The sequence below is a fragment of the Xylocopa sonorina genome, chromosome 7 (assembly GCF_050948175.1).
Source record: "Xylocopa sonorina isolate GNS202 chromosome 7, iyXylSono1_principal, whole genome shotgun sequence".
In the NCBI taxonomy this organism is placed as follows: domain Eukaryota; kingdom Metazoa; phylum Arthropoda; class Insecta; order Hymenoptera; family Apidae; genus Xylocopa; species Xylocopa sonorina.
This window is the reverse complement of record NC_135199.1, coordinates 10,132,562-10,150,882: the sequence shown is the minus strand read 5'-3', so window position 1 is coordinate 10,150,882 and position 18,321 is coordinate 10,132,562. Positions and strand designations below refer to the sequence as shown.

The 18,321-nt window shown below is 49.7% G+C and overlaps 1 protein-coding gene across 20 annotated transcripts in view; it reads left to right on the top strand.

Moving 5' to 3' along the window:
• Dlg1 (MAGUK family member discs large 1) overlaps positions 1 to 18,321 on the top strand; it is a 430,262-nt gene that overhangs the window by 278,928 nt on the left and 133,013 nt on the right. The window contains exon 1 of one of the 20 annotated variants that reach the window (XM_076898655.1): positions 3,036 to 3,216. The exons of the other annotated variants lie outside the window; for them this stretch is intronic. Coding sequence (XP_076754770.1) covers positions 3,118 to 3,216 — 99 coding nt within the window. The 5' untranslated portion in view covers positions 3,036 to 3,117. Of the gene's footprint in view, positions 1 to 3,035; positions 3,217 to 18,321 lie in introns of those variants that run through there. 20 annotated transcript variants of the gene reach the window in all.

Here is an 18,321-nt window from a genome sequence, read left to right as displayed (position 1 = left end):
TAATGTGAACAGTGCTCCCGAAGGCGTAAACTCTCCCCAGAGGACACCCGGGGTCCCCTTTACCACCGCGGCTCTCTGAATAATCCAGCCATGTTTTTTTCTCGCGCCGCGTCAAAAGGATTCTCATGGCAGGACGAGCAAAGCAGAATTCTCCCTCGGTGTCGGCGTTTTCCTTTTCCCCTCGACCGCAGAAAACGGGCGAGCAGGAGCGCGCCGTGAGAGGTTAAAAGTCTGTATGAATTCAAGATTTGTTTGCTAAATGGCGCTTTTACCTCTGAATTCGTTTTTCCAAGTAATTATTTTGTGCACTCGCCCTTTTCTTATCGTTCCACCGCATACCGCGTTCACCGCACCCACTGCCGGTTCGCGTGGAGAACCAGAGGGAAACATTTGTAGCTGGAAACACTTTTATCGAATCGGATCGCCCCCTCGCCGGTCGGTGTAATGCTTGTGTGAGACAGCGTTCGACCTAATCTCTGCGATACACCACGTTCGGCGGTGTTTAATGTCACGGCAAATTTCGCGAAACATCGGTCGACGCGGTAAAAAGCGATGGCAGCCGGATACTCCGGGGAGTAGCGTCCCTCTAATGTGCCGAAGCTCCACTCGAGCTTTGACGTCTTCAGCGGCCCGTTTTTTACGCTCCGCCAGGCAAAGCCACCGGATTATTTCTCCGTTTTCATCGACGGAGCGCTGCCCAGGAATAGGAAGATGAGCTGAGAAGTTGTTTGGACACGCGATCCCCGCATTTTCCCTACCCAGACACAGGCCGTCTGCCCTTTTCCTGTTTTTCCCCCTTTTTTTCCAAAGGGATTACTTCGGCTAAGCTGGATGACGGGTAAGACCTATCGACCCCTTTCCACCTATGGTACACGATCCTGCTCCCTTTGAGGATGAGGGGCATACGAGAAGGAATTAGACGTCACGGAGTCGTCTCTGAAAGTACGATGCCACATACGTACATCTACTTTCCGGGTATTATATCTGTCTCTACTGATTGCTCGTAGCTGCGATTTTTAATTCATCGCAATGGGCGTCGGATAGGGGCTGTTGTTCGATCGCGTATGTTTGAACTGGCGATAAAAACAAAAAATTGCCGCATATTTAATCGAAGCGTAACAAGGTAATTGATATTTGACCTTTATCAAAACTGACAGCATTTCGTTCGAACGGTCTCGTCCGTGAGCGGTAACAAATTTCCGATAAAATTCTGCTCTCGCCGTTGCAATTTAATTAAGTTCGATAATCAATTTTTGAGGCACAATACATCGGATCGATCCAGAATAATACAATAGAATCTCCCGTTTCCATCAGATATTTTTTACGCAATCACTCAAAATGAGTCCGTCAATTGTTGAAAAACCTCCTATAGTACAATCCAGATTCTAACCTTTTGGATAATCAAAAAACATGTAAACAGAGCCGATCAGACGGCACAGCTCGAAGTACCAAAACAATTTGGTAGCGAACAATGGTGTCCCAGAAATCGACGTCCCAGAAACGGGGACGCACCCCTGACCAAAACGTTAATATCGGTCTACTCGAGCGGGGGGTGAACACCTTGGGAACGAGGGCTGCTCAAATATTCATTGGCGCGGGTAATATCCGGCTCTCCCGCGGAGGCCTCGCGCCGCGTCGCCTTCGACATCAGGCGAGCGCCCCCTCGGGGGATGATTTTTCCCGTAGTGGGCATCAACTTGTTTGGAAGCGAAAGGAGAGGATGCGGGCGAGGGTTCGAGCTGCGCCGGAGATACGTCTGGCTGGCGGTGGCGAACGGAGCCGGGGCCGCGGGTGGGTGGCCGTGGGATCGCGTGTGGGGGTAGATCTTGCGCCGTTCAACCCAGCTGGCAGCAGCATCCCTCGGCGCCCCGTGGCCCGCCGAGCGAAAGCGCTGCCAGTCATTCGCGCGGATCCAAACACGCGGGATCGGTTCCTGCCTTTTTCCGGGGCCGCACCGTCGCGGATACGCGACGCCTCTCTTCTTTTGCCGCGCGAACGTCCCGCGAGTCCTCTGTCTCTCACCTGATCTCTTCGTCTCGAAAAATCGTACCAACTCGCTGGTTTTCCTTTACTTCTCGGGGTGCCTACCCCCGGGATGAACGATCCGCGGAACGTTTCGTTGCAGCGATCATAAGTCGGAGGTATTCCAAAGGTTCTTCGAAGAATAATTAGTTGGTTCGTGAACGAGTTTTGTTCGATGCTCGATAGCCTTGAGAGATTCGTGATTAAACGCGAGTCGCTGGTTTGGAGGTTCGAATGTCTGGAATTCTGGTTCTCGCGTTTGTCGCGGGAAAATGTCTTCCTCGCGACCTGCCACTGGCTGGTCGTTATTGAACGCGGAATGTCCTTGAAAAATGGATGCGAGTGGTTAGACGGTAGCGTTCGAGAGGGGTGGTTTTTATTCGATATCGGGGGAATGAGATATAGTGAACGGACGGGGAATGTTCGGCGGGCACGAGCGTCGCGCGGATAATGGGTCACGATTATGCAGAACCGAGAGGCGGCCGGGACCTCGCTGCACAGTGCTCGCTGCACATTCAATTCCAAGGTCACAAATCTATCTAACGATCCTCTCGCGGAAGTCACGTGGTACGGACCACCACCTGCGCGTTTCTCAGCATCGTTTTTCCATCGAAGTTCAACATTACGAACGGGTGACGTGAACCTCTTTCGGAAGAGCGAACTGTAGAACCAGAAAATCCACAGCGGAAGCTTCAAACTGACGCGACGATTTTCCTAAGCGTCATATCCGATCGCTATTTAATCTTTTCAGTGTCATTACTAGACGTTTGAAGTAATAAACGATCGATTAGCGAGCTTAGTACTCGAAGGATTAAATTTCAGTTTAAAATGTGATATCAACTTCATCGAACGTTACGTGGAATACTACGTAGCCTTTAGTTAACAATTTGTCGAGCGTTCACGACGAAAAGCGCAACGAAACGTTTCCGATCGAAGGCAGACGGGGTGACATTGAGAAGTGAAGAAGTTACGGCAGATACCAAAGGCCTGGACGTTGCCTGTACACCATTGCATGAGCTGGTGTGCCGCCGTTGTGAAAAATAATCGGTTAGCAACCTGGAGTGCCAATGCGGATCACGTGTGCCGCCCGTCTTCATGGGGATGGGCTTTAACGATAAGAAGCTGAGGAGATTACGAAGATTGCGGCTCTTTGGCCGCGCCAAAGTCTACCTCACGGTCCGGTGGCCGCAGCTGGTGGGTGCTTAGAGCAATCGCATGTACACTTTTCTCCCTGTCCCGTTCCCCGTTAACCGTGACACGCGAGAAAAGGGTTAGATCCCTTTCTCCGAAAGTTCGATCGATTTCAGACACCTAATCTACTTTCTCGTAGCCGTGGCTACGAGATTTTATTTGTAGAATAGTCATACCCGTTTCTTCGTGATTTTCTCCAATATTTTACCACGATACTGCGAACGTACGAACGTTACGGAATCGTGGATGCAAGTACGCGAAATTTATTCCCACAATCTCCGAACGTGCTGTAAACGAGAAAAAATAAGGCAATTTTATTCGTATCGTTGCCAGTCGCATTAAGAAACGGGTTGCAACGGAAAGCCTTAATTATGCCTGATGATTATTAGGGGATGAAGGCTCGCGTTCGGGTACACAGAGCCGTGGTATTCAAAACGCAGATCACGTAGAATACGTAGATTCCTGGCCGGAATAAGCATCGAGGATAACTGCCTGCGAAAGCCGAGATAATGGCAACGTTTCGACCATGGAAGAGGTTATTCCGCAAAAGCGTTCTTTGTTAATAACAATCTTGATCCCAAACGGAAACCGCGTCCGTTTTTATTCGCGCGTCGAAATGCCAGCAGTCGGACGTGCCCGCGTTCGAGCGAATTTTAATCGTGCCACGGTTAGTTTTCTATCGCGGCGCATCTCGATGAATTATTGCGTCGGAGGTCGTGAAACGACGCGCTTTCGATTCATACCCTCGACCATTTTTATCAAGACGTTCTTATTAACGACCGCAGTTAGAATCCCGCTCACGCGGTAATAGTCTCGGGGTCTCGAAAAATTCTTCATCTCCACCGTAGTTGGCGGACAATTTAGAATCGTAACGTCCATAAATCCTGTTTGCGCAACGAAATTAAACGAACGACCGCGGGATCCGTCGATCAATCGCTCGCGTACTTCTTACGGCGACGAAGAATTTTTATTTTCGCGCTCACTCGCCCGTAGTCTCTGCCGGAAGCACGTCGACGTCGCTCGCGATAACGTTCGACGTCGCGCGACTTATTTTTGCCCGGTCGTCGGTCGTTAATAGACGCAATTAAAATTCCCTTCGCAGGCGGACAATTTTCCAGCCGAGGAAATCTCGAACCCCCCCGCATTCGTTTATTTTTATCGCTCCAAACTAACCGGTAAATATCCTCGGACTCGTCCCCGATACTCAGACGATTTCCCGTCGCGGATGTACCTGTCGCAGCCCGAAACTTTTCTCCGCGGGACATTGATTGGAACCAGCTAAGAACTGGTTCAAAGTTTCGCGAACTCGTTTCAGATGAATCGCGCGTTAAACATTAATTTAAATCCCAAATTTCTGCGCGGAATAATTCAATGGCGGTAGCCGAGAGCGTTCGAAGCGGGGACCAAAAAATGGCCCCCAACTCGGAGCGACGGTCGCGAATAACCGATGAATTCGGAAGAGGCGAATCGAACGTTAATTTACCGATGGTAATTGAAAATAACGAGAGATATTTTCGACCGGAGACGGCGAGGAGAATCGCGGGTACGAGCTGAAGTGGTCGCGTGTTAAACGGGGCGATAGCGCATTTCGAATTTTTAATTGCACACACAGCGGTACGCCGCGAATGGCACTCGAAGCACTCGGCCGGAAGCGATTCTCCGGGGCGCGTTTGACATTTTCATGCGAGCTAGCCCCGCGCGAACTAAGTAGCAACTCCGACGGCATCTCGAATTTATTTTCCTCCTCGACGGGCACGGATAATGCGGCGTGCAGTTCGAGTGGCAGCAATTTCCCCGTGCATCCGGCCGCGCCTTTCTTAATCCGATTTAAGCGGCGTCCCGGCCGAATTTAAATGCGAGTTCGCGCCTGTAATTTCCACGCCGGCGTGGCCTCGGCTTACCCGCGGAAAATCTGCCGATCCGCCGGCCGCAGGCTGGCCAAACGCCGGGAATGCATAGCGTTCGCGTCACGTGCATCCCCAAAGGCGTTCCGCCGGCTATCCCATTCGAGCCGGATGTCCGGGATGTGCCGAGTTCTTGCGCTACGTTGCACCACTTACGAGCATCCCTTTCGATGATCTTGGGATTGTTCGAGCGCGCGATTACCCGTGCTGGTATCCGGCTATCGTCGATCGGAGACGTGCGACGAAACGTGTCGGATATTCGAGTTCGAGCACGACGGTTGTTAATTAAATTATAATACATTTCGTCGACGACTGGTCGATCGCTCTTCGCCTCTGTATTTTTCCTACGATTCGATATTTTATCGATCGTGAAACGCGGTCGCGTGACAGACGAGTGGTAATAAAATTGGTTTCAAAAATATCATATATTCCGAGCATATGAATAAACAATGAAAATTAACGCAAACAAAATCGTGTGAGTGGTGAAATAAATAACTGTTGTTTGGCTCGAATAATATCAGTTTTCATTGGTGAATTAACGAATAAAAGGAGGGTGCCAATCGAGGGCGTCGAGTTCAGCCCGGGGGCAGGGTGCGCGATAATTTTTATTCGCCAGCGATAACTCATCCGGGGATAACCTGGAAAACTGGTGAAAAAAAGGATGAAAGCGTCCAGTGCAATAGCTCGCGGGTCGTCTCAATCAATTCCGTAATGGGTAGCGAGCTAAAAAATTCAGGGTCTCATTTCGCGAAACTCGGATCCCTCGTAGCAAGCCCTGTAACGGCGTGTACTCGATTTAGCTGCGAGACATCCGGAGGATACCAGCTGCTCTTCGAATTTATTCAACGCAACGATACAGTAACGACTGGCACGTACGCCCTGGAAATTCCGACGGCTGAAACGTTTTTATTCTTTTACGCGAGCAGGCCATTTTCTAACCTCTTACGCGGGAACTGAATTTCCTGCGTGCCTGCACAGTCGAGCAAAGGTTTCGACTCGCTTTTCACCGTGATTCGCTCCCGAAAATACACCTTCCTCCGATTATCTTACGTATCGCGTGTACCATCAACGCGATCCTTTATTTTCGCAGATTTTCCTCCCGAAAGCGAGGCTGTCGGAGGGGTGGCACGCGTAACGAACACTTGCGCGCGTTAAAATATTCCACCGGCCGAAAACTCGTCCCCGTTAGTTTATCATCGAAATTTCTTGAGCTGCCCGGTTGGCACGACCGTCCCGTGGAACGCCTCGAATAAAACAGAGAGCCACTTTTCATCTAATTAAGCGGCGTAATTTATGGACCCGGCCGGAACGCGTGGAATTTCATTAAGACAGCATCGGCACTTCTTCACCGGGGCGCGACGAATTTAAGTCCCGGGGCCCGTTTGGCTGAAATTCGTTTAAAAATTACACCGCTCGCGACGTTGGCAACGCCGTTTCGAGTACTAGGCGAAACGAGCCTAGATTTCGGGGTGGTTCCGTCGTTCCCTGGTAATCTGAAATGAAAATCGCTGCGGCGTCCCTGCTGTTCGTCTTTCCGAGATTCAAATGGGAAAACGTATCCCGCGAAGATGTTCAAATATTCCTTGATGTATTTCCGGGCCGATACACCACAATCAGCCACGGGTTCCTGGTCGCTTTTCAGACGAGAATATGAAATGCCTTCTTCCAACTTGTCGATTTGAATCGTAAAAATTTCCGCGCGAGACTCGCGTTTCCTCTCTCGCTCTCTCCATTTCTTTCTTTTATTAAAGAAGAATGCCCGGGGAAATCGGGGTGGGGATCAAAAATTTCCAACCGTCCGGAGAACCTGGCGGAGAAATTTCAGTTTTATCACGCGACTTTCCGCGATCAACTTTTTCGTACTCCGTGGCCCGAGGGTGAGAAAAATAATGTTTACCTTCGCACCCGACTACGGACCGACCACTCGCTTTAATTAGAACCCTTTCTCTGGTACATCTGTTCAACAAGATGAAATTATGCAGAATTACGAAATTTCCCTTCCATTGGAATTTTTCCACCAAGTTCTGAATTCAAATTGTTGTTCTTATCATCCCTTGTGCGCGTGATCGCAACCAATCGACCATTGAAGATGATTTCTCGAACAGGCGATAAAATCTGTTCCTTTGAAAAGATCGCGAACGCTGCTATCTGTTCCCACATCACTTTCGAGTGTACGAAAAGAACGAGATCGTATAGCCGGAGGTAGAGAGTTATAATAAACTGTCAACCCGTCTGGCGTAATCCTTTGAACCTTTCCACAGAGGAACGCAATTTCCTTAGTTTGCTGATCAATTCCTGCGTGCTTCCACCGCCACGCTCGACGCTACCCCCAGCATCGGCAGACGCAAAAGTTTGTCGACTGTGAAAGAGACACGGCACGGAACGTTTCTGCGAGTTTCAATTCCGCGCTTCGTTCGCGGCTGTCCCTGGGAATTACTGGAAAGTGAACGGGTCCGAGCGGTTATATCGTCTTTCGGCCGTTGCGCCTCGCGCTCGACTCGCCTCGAGACGTATGAAAATGCGCGATAACCGTAAAATTCCAGGGACTTTTCAACGGTCGAAGTAAAATTACCCGTTTCGTCGAACAAGCCTGGTTCTCGATCCCACGCGTTGCCGATGTCTCGACGCAAATTTGCCTGTAACGCCTGTATCGAATGAGCCACGTAACCGTGTACATATTCCACCCCTTTTAACGAAATCAACGCGTATACACGTGTTAACTAACCGGAGCTAACTTCAAAGCAAAGTTGCCGGGTTCAAAAAGTCCGCGTATCGTTTCACCGTCGGTGTAATCTCTCTCGTAGCTGTTCCGTGTTAACGCGAGCGAGCACCAGCGGGGGTTGCACACGCGTATAAAGAGGAAGTTGCAAAAGTTATCGCGCCGTCGGTGAATAATTTCGCGCGACGAATGCGATAGCGTTATCTCGCTGAATAACTCGTCCAGTTCGGTGTTCAATTTTCCCGATTAGTGGAAATCGACGTCGTTAATGGCTCGGATCGTTTACCGACGAGATCGTCGATTAAAAGGCGTTTTGACGGGGGTGGAGGCTCGGAGGGGCGTTCTAGAAGGGGGTGGCTGGAACGAACCGGTCGACGCGAGAATAGATACTTTTCTTACGCGCGCCAGTTTACCTCGTTATAATGGATCTCATTACTTTTATCGCCTGGACATATATCTGGCCGTACTCGAAATTGCCTTCCGCTTCTTTCGCCGCTTCTTCCTCGCGTTCGCGCGCGCGCGCGGGCCTGAATACGTTGGCAATCTAGATGCAAAAATTTCTGGCCGACCCGTGCCATACCCGTTCATCCCCCGAAGGCCATCTGGCGCCCTCTAATTTTTCCCGAAAATTACCAAACGAGATGAATGTCGCGAGTTGGCTGCAACAAGCGCGCGCTCTCGCTCGCTCTTTCTCTCTATCTCGTCTAGCTGGCTGTCAGCTGAAGATAAGTGGAAGATAAAGGAACGTTAATATTTGCGTCGTTGCTCGATTTAACCGTGGAATATCGTTTCGCCGTTGCAGCAAGGAGTTTGGAACGTTTCCACGTTCAAAAAATAAATTTCCACGTTCGCGGATGGCACGGACATGCCGCGGGAGGGCACGTTGCGCGGGTTAATGTTAAATAATTCAAAGTAAACACTGGGTCGATCGCGTGAGAAGAACTCGGACGGCTGTGTATCGATCTCGCGGATACATCCGCGCGAGCTCGAGCGTTCTACCAGCGAAACTCGCCCTGAAACGAACTATAGCGTATTATCGATAAGCGTTAATGAAACGTTGAAATTTCTACGCGTCGTCAAGTACGCGTGGAGGACAATGGATGCGGATAAACTCTGAAATATTCAGTGACCCGTGCAGTGGCTCGATTGCGGAATTGTACAATTATATTTGTACGCTCGGCTCCGATTATTCGATGCGAGGCGGTCGTGAAATTACACACTCGCCTGTTCGCGTCTTTGCTTTTTCGTCGCGTCCGACAATTGGCGATCTGTTTTCTCGCGTACGAAATTATTCGTTCCAGCGAAGAAACCCTCAAACGACCTCTCCTCTCTTTCTCTCCTCTTTAACCGAACGATAAAATAATGTTGTCGATGTAATTTAATAGCAACGGGAACAGGAATACGCGCCGTTTTATGCTCTCTCACTGTCATTTTATTCCCGTTACATCGCGCGTTTCGAGTAAAAATGGGGAACGAGCGCGTGGCGATAAATCGCGGAGCACAGGCGCCACATTGAATATCGCGCGATTAATTATGTCCGCCGAGAGAGGCAGCAAATCGCTACAGCAGGTCTTGATTAAAGCATTTAGCATAACAATGCTATTGGTCGCAGCCTGTGGGCCACTGGCGTGCACCGTAAATATGAGTGTTTTTAATAAACGCGACTAATTTAACGCACACGCGACCCCCCTTTAAAGGGGTGGCCAGTAACTGCCGTCGATTAACTGACCCGCATTCTATTGTAAATTACGCATCGTTTATCGCTGATTTAGAATCAGCGAAAGGATTGAAATCGCTAACGGAATTACAGTAACGATCGCAATGAATCGGAATTTCAAATTTCGCCGGTGCGCTTCGAAACCATTCGTCCATTACGTCTAATCGGTATCGCGATACCGTGAAAAGGCGTGGAAAAAACTCTCGATCGGTCGAAGTGGATCGTGGCCCGTCAAATTCAATCGCGGCTACTAATAACTACGAACTATATAGGAGACCGTGGCTCGTCGAAAAGAGCACGGAACGGCCCAGGAACTTCTGCGCGGAGGAGTTAGTTCCGCGCTCGATGAGCAGGGAAGAGACGTTCGAGGCCATTTCTGAGCTTCGTTATGGCTGCTTTAGCCTGCAGACGGGGGTGTACCGTGCTTACGTATTCGTGCACGAAACGGGCTGGCTCCACGGAAATAACGTTTACCTCGACGAGATACGATCGAAGTTTAGCCAGTTCGGTACCAGACGGTCCGACGAGGTACCATTCGAGGCCAACCGAGCGGCCTTGCTGTCGTTTCGATACCCGATACCACCATTTTCCGATATCTGGACGGAGACATCGGTCGACAGACGCGATTGTTACGTCAAGCGAAACCGTGATCGCATACCATTTCTAGATTCCATTTTTATTACCTTCAAGGATAGAATTTCTTCGCGAGTTTGCGGTCTCTTCGGCTAGCCACGTTCGAACGCACCTTTTTAGAAACACGTAGAACTATGGAGATTTAACCGCGACCCGTGGCAAAGAGAGAGAGAGAGAAAGAATTTTCTACCGATGATATAATGTAAATGATTAATGACAGACGACTTTCGATCGATCAGAATTGTTCGACGACATTCAGCGACGCGTCGACCGATTGCCAGTCGATGTCACCGTCCGCGAACGCGAGGCGACGTAACGCGTTAATGGTGTTCGATGCGCAACACACGTTCCGTGTACATCCATCTCCGTATCAGAAGCAGGAGACATAACGCGTGCCGCAATCGATTCGGTAATAAGCCTCGTAATTTCGAGCGACTTCCCTTTCGCAAGCGATATACTATATCCTGTGTAACGTTGTTTCGTCGCGCGTTCAAACGTCGGACAAAGTAGCACGGTCGACCGCATCCACGGTTAGAGTTTGATGGATGCCTCGTGTCGCCCGTGATAAATCATTCGGCCAGTACCATCGAGTAAAAATCCTGTTAAATACGCGGGAAGTTTGTCTCCGGGCTAATCCAGAAGGGTATTGAAAAGAAGAGGGAATCCTGTTTTGAAATAGAAAAAAATTCGATTCGCGTCCCGCTCGGTCGTGTCCGCGGAAATCGTATCAGAGTAATAAACGAACAGCGATATTTCTTCACTGGGTTGACGTCGCATCGAACCGAACACCTCATCCGATATTGATTAATCGCGAATCCATATTCCGCGGGGTGGATTATCGTTGGTACATGCCCTCTGTTGACGGCAGTTTATCTTCGACGCCTTCGTTCGACCATTTTATCGCGAATGGTTGTTGAAACTGTGCCTACGTTGGCGAAAGGTATCAAAGAGAGGGGACGATTCTATGGGAAGCAAGCTGGTCCTAGCACGAATAAAACGCGCGAGAACATTTTAACACCGTAATGCAGTCGAGCGCAAGGAGAGGAGGAAATTTGCATATTATACCGCTGATAACGAATCGCCGAGCGATTTTTACAGCGCAGCAATATTCACTTCGTTATCCGGTCCGCTGTACGTTGAAGATTTTAATTTACAACAGTGAATCTCGTGAGCGGTTTTATTCAATTATTTATTCGCGTTTTTAATACTCCGTTAATGCGAACAGTGGATGTTCAGGCAATTTTAAATCGCCGACCGCGAACATTTTCAAGCTGAATGAAAAAATTTCACATTTTCATTAAAATTCATTCGCCTCGTTATAAATTTAAAACATCGACTGAGCCTGAATCGAGCAAACTCAGAAAATTTCGCTACAAGAATTTTCGCTACTCCTGGAGAAAGCATGGGATTCATTCAACGTGCATTCCCCACGCAACTAGGATATCGCGTGTTCATCGAAAAAAATTGACTCATGATCTTCCAACCGCGCATATTCTGCCCTAAACTAGTTGAACGCGACGGAAGATTTCCGGAGCTTTCGCGTGCTCCGAGTCCTGACGGAAGATTCCTCAAAATCTCTATAACTACGTAGATCTCGCGGAACTTTTGGACATCACGGAACTCTTCGGAGAACTCGAAAGATTTCCTGTAATTTTTCGAATTTCCAAAGTCTGAATCTAGCGAATCTCAAAGATTCTATAAAAACTTGTGACTCCTCCAACGATCCTAGAAACCACGTCCTCCTACTTGTTCAGCGTAACGCGGAGACCGACAAGATTATTATACCAACCTAATATCACGGAATACCTAATTTAACGGAACACATCTGTTACATGAAGTCTCTGTTTACATAAATCCATCGCAGCCCTAATTTCGCAAGCGTGGATATTTAAATTCGAAGTCGAACCAGGAAGCTCGCGCGTGAACCGCGGTGAACCGAGCGCCATTCTTCGTTCGTAAACGAACGAGAAAATAGCTCGAATTCGGGGAGGGATGGATCGTGTTTTGGAAGCGGAAAGAGGAACGCGTCGAGTGGCGCGTAATCGGGCGGGGCTCGGTTAGCGCTCACAAAGCTACGGAACTAATTAAATAGGCCACGATGCGGTCGCGTGTAATGTGACGCGTTACGAGTCGAGGGGTGAAGCGAATCGAGGACGTCGGATCGGAATGATGTTAGCGACGTAACGCGATGTCAGAGCTATCGGCTGGCCGATGGTATGCGCGGACAATGGAACGATCCAGCCACTCGAACGATCCCGGTGTATTTCAGCGTCGCGACGCGTTGCCACGGTCAAACGGCGAATCGCGTTCACGATCGAATTACGTTAACCGTAACAGCGGAACATCCTCGTTTCGAGGAGTCGCCGCGGTCACCAGGCTCGACCGCCGTTCTGTTTGACACCGAGGAGGCTCGACAGAGCGAACGTGATCGCCCGTTTTCTACGCGGTCCTCCGCAACGCTCCAACGAACGAGTTTTATCCGCCACCGCGAATAAAACAGTTAAAAAACTAGCGATATTTTTTGCTAGACGCGATTAAGATAGTATATAAACGATATTATCGTCACCCCTCAGCCGTGGACACGATTGCAGCAATTACAGTCAGGCATCGTCGAAACGCTTGACTCGATGAACCGCGAAGCACAGTGAAGAACGACTTTGTCCCGTTCCTCCATTAAAAGTTCTCGCAACTGGTCTCCATTTTTCATCGTTTATATTTTCAAAGTCGACGCCTCTTTAGTCTCTCCCCCGCCGCGAGTTCTTAACTCGATTCGAGCCTCGACATTGAGACCGGCCGTTTCAGAACTTCCGCGCGCCTTTCGCAATTATACCACGATCGCAACCCCTGGCTGCGAGCATGAAATTATTAACAATCTGGGAGGCGTTTCGAAACTTCGTCTCGAAGTCGCGACGGAGATACCGCGCAAAGTGCCGCTATAAACGTCGAGCGTGGCGTATTTACGGAAAGAAGGCTGTCTGGATGCAACCTTCGGCATCCTCGACTGCGAGGGACTCGGAAAACGATAGTGGCTGACGTGGCCCCTCGATAAGCCCGTCGCGGGTCGCAGATCAAAGATAATCAGGAACTATGACGCTCTCGAAAATCGTCCTTGCCGCGGCAGCAGCAGTCGAGTCTATTTGCCTTTCGTCCCGCGCCGCCTCGAGCTCGAGTGGCGGAAAAAGGGTAGCCAGAGAAGGAAACGGGACAAGGAGATCGAGGGACGAGAGGCCGGACCGGCTGCCAAGTTCCCGAGTGTACTACTCGCGTCGACCTCGTCTCGATCGCAGATTTATCGCTCCTGCCCGCTCGCTCTCGATGCGCCTACGCACTGCGGACTCTTATTCAACTGCGATCCGCCGCGATTTTCAACAGTCTGATCTCAAGCTGGATAAGAGAAGCAGACGAGATCCTTCGCGATCTGGTCGAGTTTTCTATATGGAAAGGCGCATCGAACGAATCACAAGTGGACAACGCTTGCGAAATCAGCGTGGATATACGTAAATTGTTAGTACGATTCTGTGAGAGGATTTACCTTTAATAGATTCTTATTGAACAAGAAGAACAACGATGATGGGAGTAGGTTAAAATAATCGAACGTCCAACGAGCTTCTAATACAGCGTTTATGTAATAATGATGAAATTGCACTTTCCGATCTGTCATATCGCGTAAGCGGATTACGCAAGAGGTTTTATAGAGCAAGGATTAAACCTGACTCGTAACGGGGAGGAAATTTTCACGGCGACCCTCGTGTAATTCAAACCAGCATTCTTAATTACGTTGTCTACGAAACACTCTCTACACCGAATCCTCATTATATCGCGGAGGCGCGGTAAATATCAAGATCCACCAATTAATTGAACGACTCTGATACCATCCGAGGCTCGTCCCTCTTTATAACGAAGGTTGAAGCGAAGGTCGCCCGATCGACGATTCACGGCGACACCGTTTCCACTCGGCTGCTGTGCCGGTTTTCGTCGGGTAATTGCATTAATTCGATCGCGGAGTCGTTTCGACGAGCGTCGAATCGCTCTTGACCCGAATAGAGGAAGCGCGGAACGAAATTCAAGGCTACGAACAAGTACGTCCCACGCAGAACAGTCGTCCTTGCCACCCTACATTTTCCATTCAGAATCCGCCCCTCCTTCTCATCCCTTTTTTTTCTCCTTTTTTTTTTCTTTTTTTGCCTTGCTCTCTCGCCACCAAATCTTTGCCAGCCACGAATGCTAAACAGCGCACGATGGAACCGCGCGAATTCGTCGAGAGAATGCCGCAATGCGCACGACAGTGGGAAACATCTGAGCGTGTCGTCCCGCGAGTTTTCCTTGCGCCCTCGGATCCGTGAAACGATCCCGTTTGATCGATAGCGGCCTGGGTCCGGATCGCCACACCGGTCCCGACCCTCTCGTATATTTGCCCACGCCAACCGAATCGTTTTCTGGACGGGGCGGGTTCACGCATGGACGCGCGCTCGATTTAAACGGCGCAGCCGTGTACAAATTTGTTTACCCGCGCCGCGGCGAACCGTGCCCCGCCGGGACAATCGAGGCTTTTCCTGCGCGGCTTCCTTGTTCCACGCCAACGGAAATTCAAGCCGTTTTTCCTGCGAGCGAGAACTACCTTTGTACGGGGCGGGCGAATGTTTTGCTCCCCGGCTGCGAACGGTTCGAAGTCAACCGGCTAGAGGCGCCATTGTGCGTTCAATGTATTTCTAGTGATTCTTCCATTTTTTTCAACCCCCCTTTTTCCTCGCGTTCTCTTTTCCCGTTCCGCGACGCGCGTTGCTTTGTCCGGGTTCCCCTGTAATCGCGAACCGTTGCTACGGAACTCTGAATGCTTCCCGTGGAGCTCTTTTTCGGATACTCGAGACGTGTAAACGAAATCGGATACAAGTTATGGGGAGTCCTCGAATTCCGGTCGAAAGGGTTTTTAATGAGACACTCGAGAGAGCAGGAAGTTTACAAGGATGGTACAAAGTCCTTCCACGTCGAGCGTTATTTCGACTTCGATCGAGTCCTTATTTATTCGACGACCTGATTTTCGAACGAGCAACCCCTTTTGTCCTGCTCCTACGAACGGAGTTGCTTTCGAGCGTCCAGTTAGAAATGGTCCGAATGAATTTCCCGTGAAAAGAGACCGTTAATTTAACGATCGTCTCGATGGTTCTTCGAGCAGAGAAAGAATCTCTCCTCAGGCGGTGAGACCAAACTCATCTTTCCTCGAGGTCCCCCTAATCTCGCTGCGCCCTGTTCAACCTTCATTCTCGCGGACAGATTCGCGCGTTGCGAGATCGAATCGATTCCTCCACGCTTGGGGTACTTTCTCGCTAAGTACGACGTGGCTCGAGAAATGTTTTCTATCAATCATTGACTTCCGACGCTGCGGAGAACGAATTTCAATCTTCGTGAGTAGCTGCGATTAAGAGAGAATGTAACTTTCGTATACCTTTAATCTTTGCGTGGAAACGTTAAAAGAGAGGATCGTTCGTCTGAAACAGCCAAAATCGAAAGGGGAGAGAGAGAGAGAGGGTGAGAGAGATACGACCGTTCGGGTAACTCGGTGAAAAGTAATTACCGGAAATTGGGGATGGCAATTAGTAACGACAACAGAGGCGTAGAGGGAAACGAGAGGCGAGGGAGGGAACAGAATGGTACCTGGATCGGAAGAGTCCAAAGTCTTCAATTAACGCGATAAACTCTGGGTAAACTCGTTTCGACGAGGATCACTCGTTACTCGCGTCCCGAATTCTGTTTTCTCTGAATTCTAATTGGTAAACGAAATGACTCGGGGGCGTGACAATAATCAACATTCTCTTCTCCCATGCGAATACCGGTTTTAAACTATGCAGAGCGTGCATCTCGTATAGTGGCGGAAAATATTCATAAAACGTGGTATCATCAAGCGTGATAGAATATTTGATACGATTAATGGGAATAGAATGTGCACAGTGGATTTAAGGTCGAGAACGTTAAACCAAAGCCAGTCTGATCGAACTCCTCGAGGGGTTCGATTCACGAGATACTTAAAAGATTCGCTGTTTGTACATACCTCCACGATAAATGATTCAACAAGCTTAAAACAGCGAGCGGGAAACGCGAGCGGTACAAATAATACGAACTGTGGCCGGGAACAAAGCTGCGCAGAAATGAAAGGACAATGGAGTACGGTAGCTTCCGCAAAAATAAATGTGAACAAATAATAGAAGAATCCCGGTTTTTTCTGACAAATATTTATTCTCCTACTCGAGAGCAATCAACGAGAGGATCTTTTACCAGAATTACACTGGCTCGTTGTCATTTTAATGAACGCCGCGTATTTTTCGTTTCCTCGACGCGCAACCAATAAGCACACCGTGTGTACGTACTAATAAAACGTTGTAGATTTGTTGAACGTTAGAAGATGTCCAGCCAATTCGCTTCAACGCGGTAAAACAGACTGACAGCGCGCAATTTTAACACGCGTCGACAACTTGACGGACGCAGCAAGACCTCCGAGTCCATCCTTACATATGCAGATGCGTGTACAGTGGCGAACACGAGACAGGGAGCGTTGCACGATCTAAATTAGCCGGAAACGCATCGGGCAGAGGGAGAGGAAGCCCTTTAACCGGACGTCTCAAAGCAGGAACCCTCTGACGCACCCACTAATCTGCACGTCATCTGCATCGGACAGGCTAATGTATATTCCTACGTCTCTCTTTGACTCGAGTATTCTTTCTCGTTTCCGTTGTGGCAATTATAAATCTGTACGGACCGTTCCGCGTGTCTTTGACGCGCGTTCTCTCGTCTGGAATAACATCGCGAGGATTAACAGGATCTTTCTCGCGAACGATGGAGTCTCCAAGTCTCGTAGCTTTCCGTCGACGAAAAAGGAGAGGCGAAATGGAGAGTTCACACGCAGGAAAGTTTCGAGTCGCGACTGAAAGGAGCGCGTTGCGATTTTCTTAACGGTTCGAGGGACAAGTTGTTAACTTGGAGCACCCGTAAATGAGACGCGCCAGGTGGCAACGCGTGTGCATCGATTTCGAGGCTGCTTCACGAGCGAACGGGCCAGCCCGCGAACCGTCTCTGCTCGCGTACGAAATTACGCGATGCGTTTCACGACGTCGGGAGCAATTTGTCGTGGAAATCTAGCGAGAATATGCGGGCTGCCGTGGCGTTAACGCGGCAGACATCTTGGACGGCAATCGTGGCTGACGTATAGCCTCTCGTGAGAAATTCTCCGCGCGCAATAAAACTCGCTCGCAGATGAAATTGAAAAATTATGACCGCGTTCCGCGCGTTTCGAATCGTTCCTCGCGACAATGTTTCGAGATAGACGCCCTTCGTTACGCGGTGCGTTTCAGGTGGAAGATTCGAAGGATCCTGGAAGGCAGCTAAATCGGGTAAAACACGATCGGATAGTTGACGCAAATGGCCGCCGTAGGACTGGATCGAGTATGCGCGGAGAATATCCGCGATGTCTCGACAAATCGAATACGCGAGACGCGTGGGAATTCCAATTAACGCGGGGATGATAAGCAGCTTTCCGTCGAACCGCTGGAATCATCTTACTTCCGCAACGTTTCATTTATGCCAGCCATCGGATTCGCCGTAAAGTGGCTCTCGCGTTGGTACCGGAGCCCCGGTGCTCGTACCAGCCGCGTATTCGACGAGTCTGTAAGCAGTTTTACAAGTTTCATAATAAAAAGCGACGTTCCGTGAGAAGCGTACGCGTCGTATATGCGCGATAACGTCGCTAAAAGCGTAATACGACAGGGAACACGCCGCGTTCTGATCCTTTGAAGGATGGTACGTGTCTCGAGCCATTCGTATGCCCACGATCCAGGTATGGACGTCTTTATACGTGTCAATTTCTAGATATTCCCAGGAATTTCGTAGCTACACCGTCTGCTCGATCTTCCGCGTGGCGCATAAAATACGCGTACATCCCTCTCGATGGCGACGGCCGCGTTTCATCGAACTGGGTTACAACGGTTCTTAGGGGCCCGTAAAACGGAGCATCGATACCGCGCACGGAATGGCACCCACGGTTGCCTCTTGATGCTCGCGGGCCGGAAAAAAGTTTCGAACGGGGAACGTGGAACGGCGTCGAAGCCACAAACAGCCGCGTCGTTTCGCCGCGTATCGCGTTCACG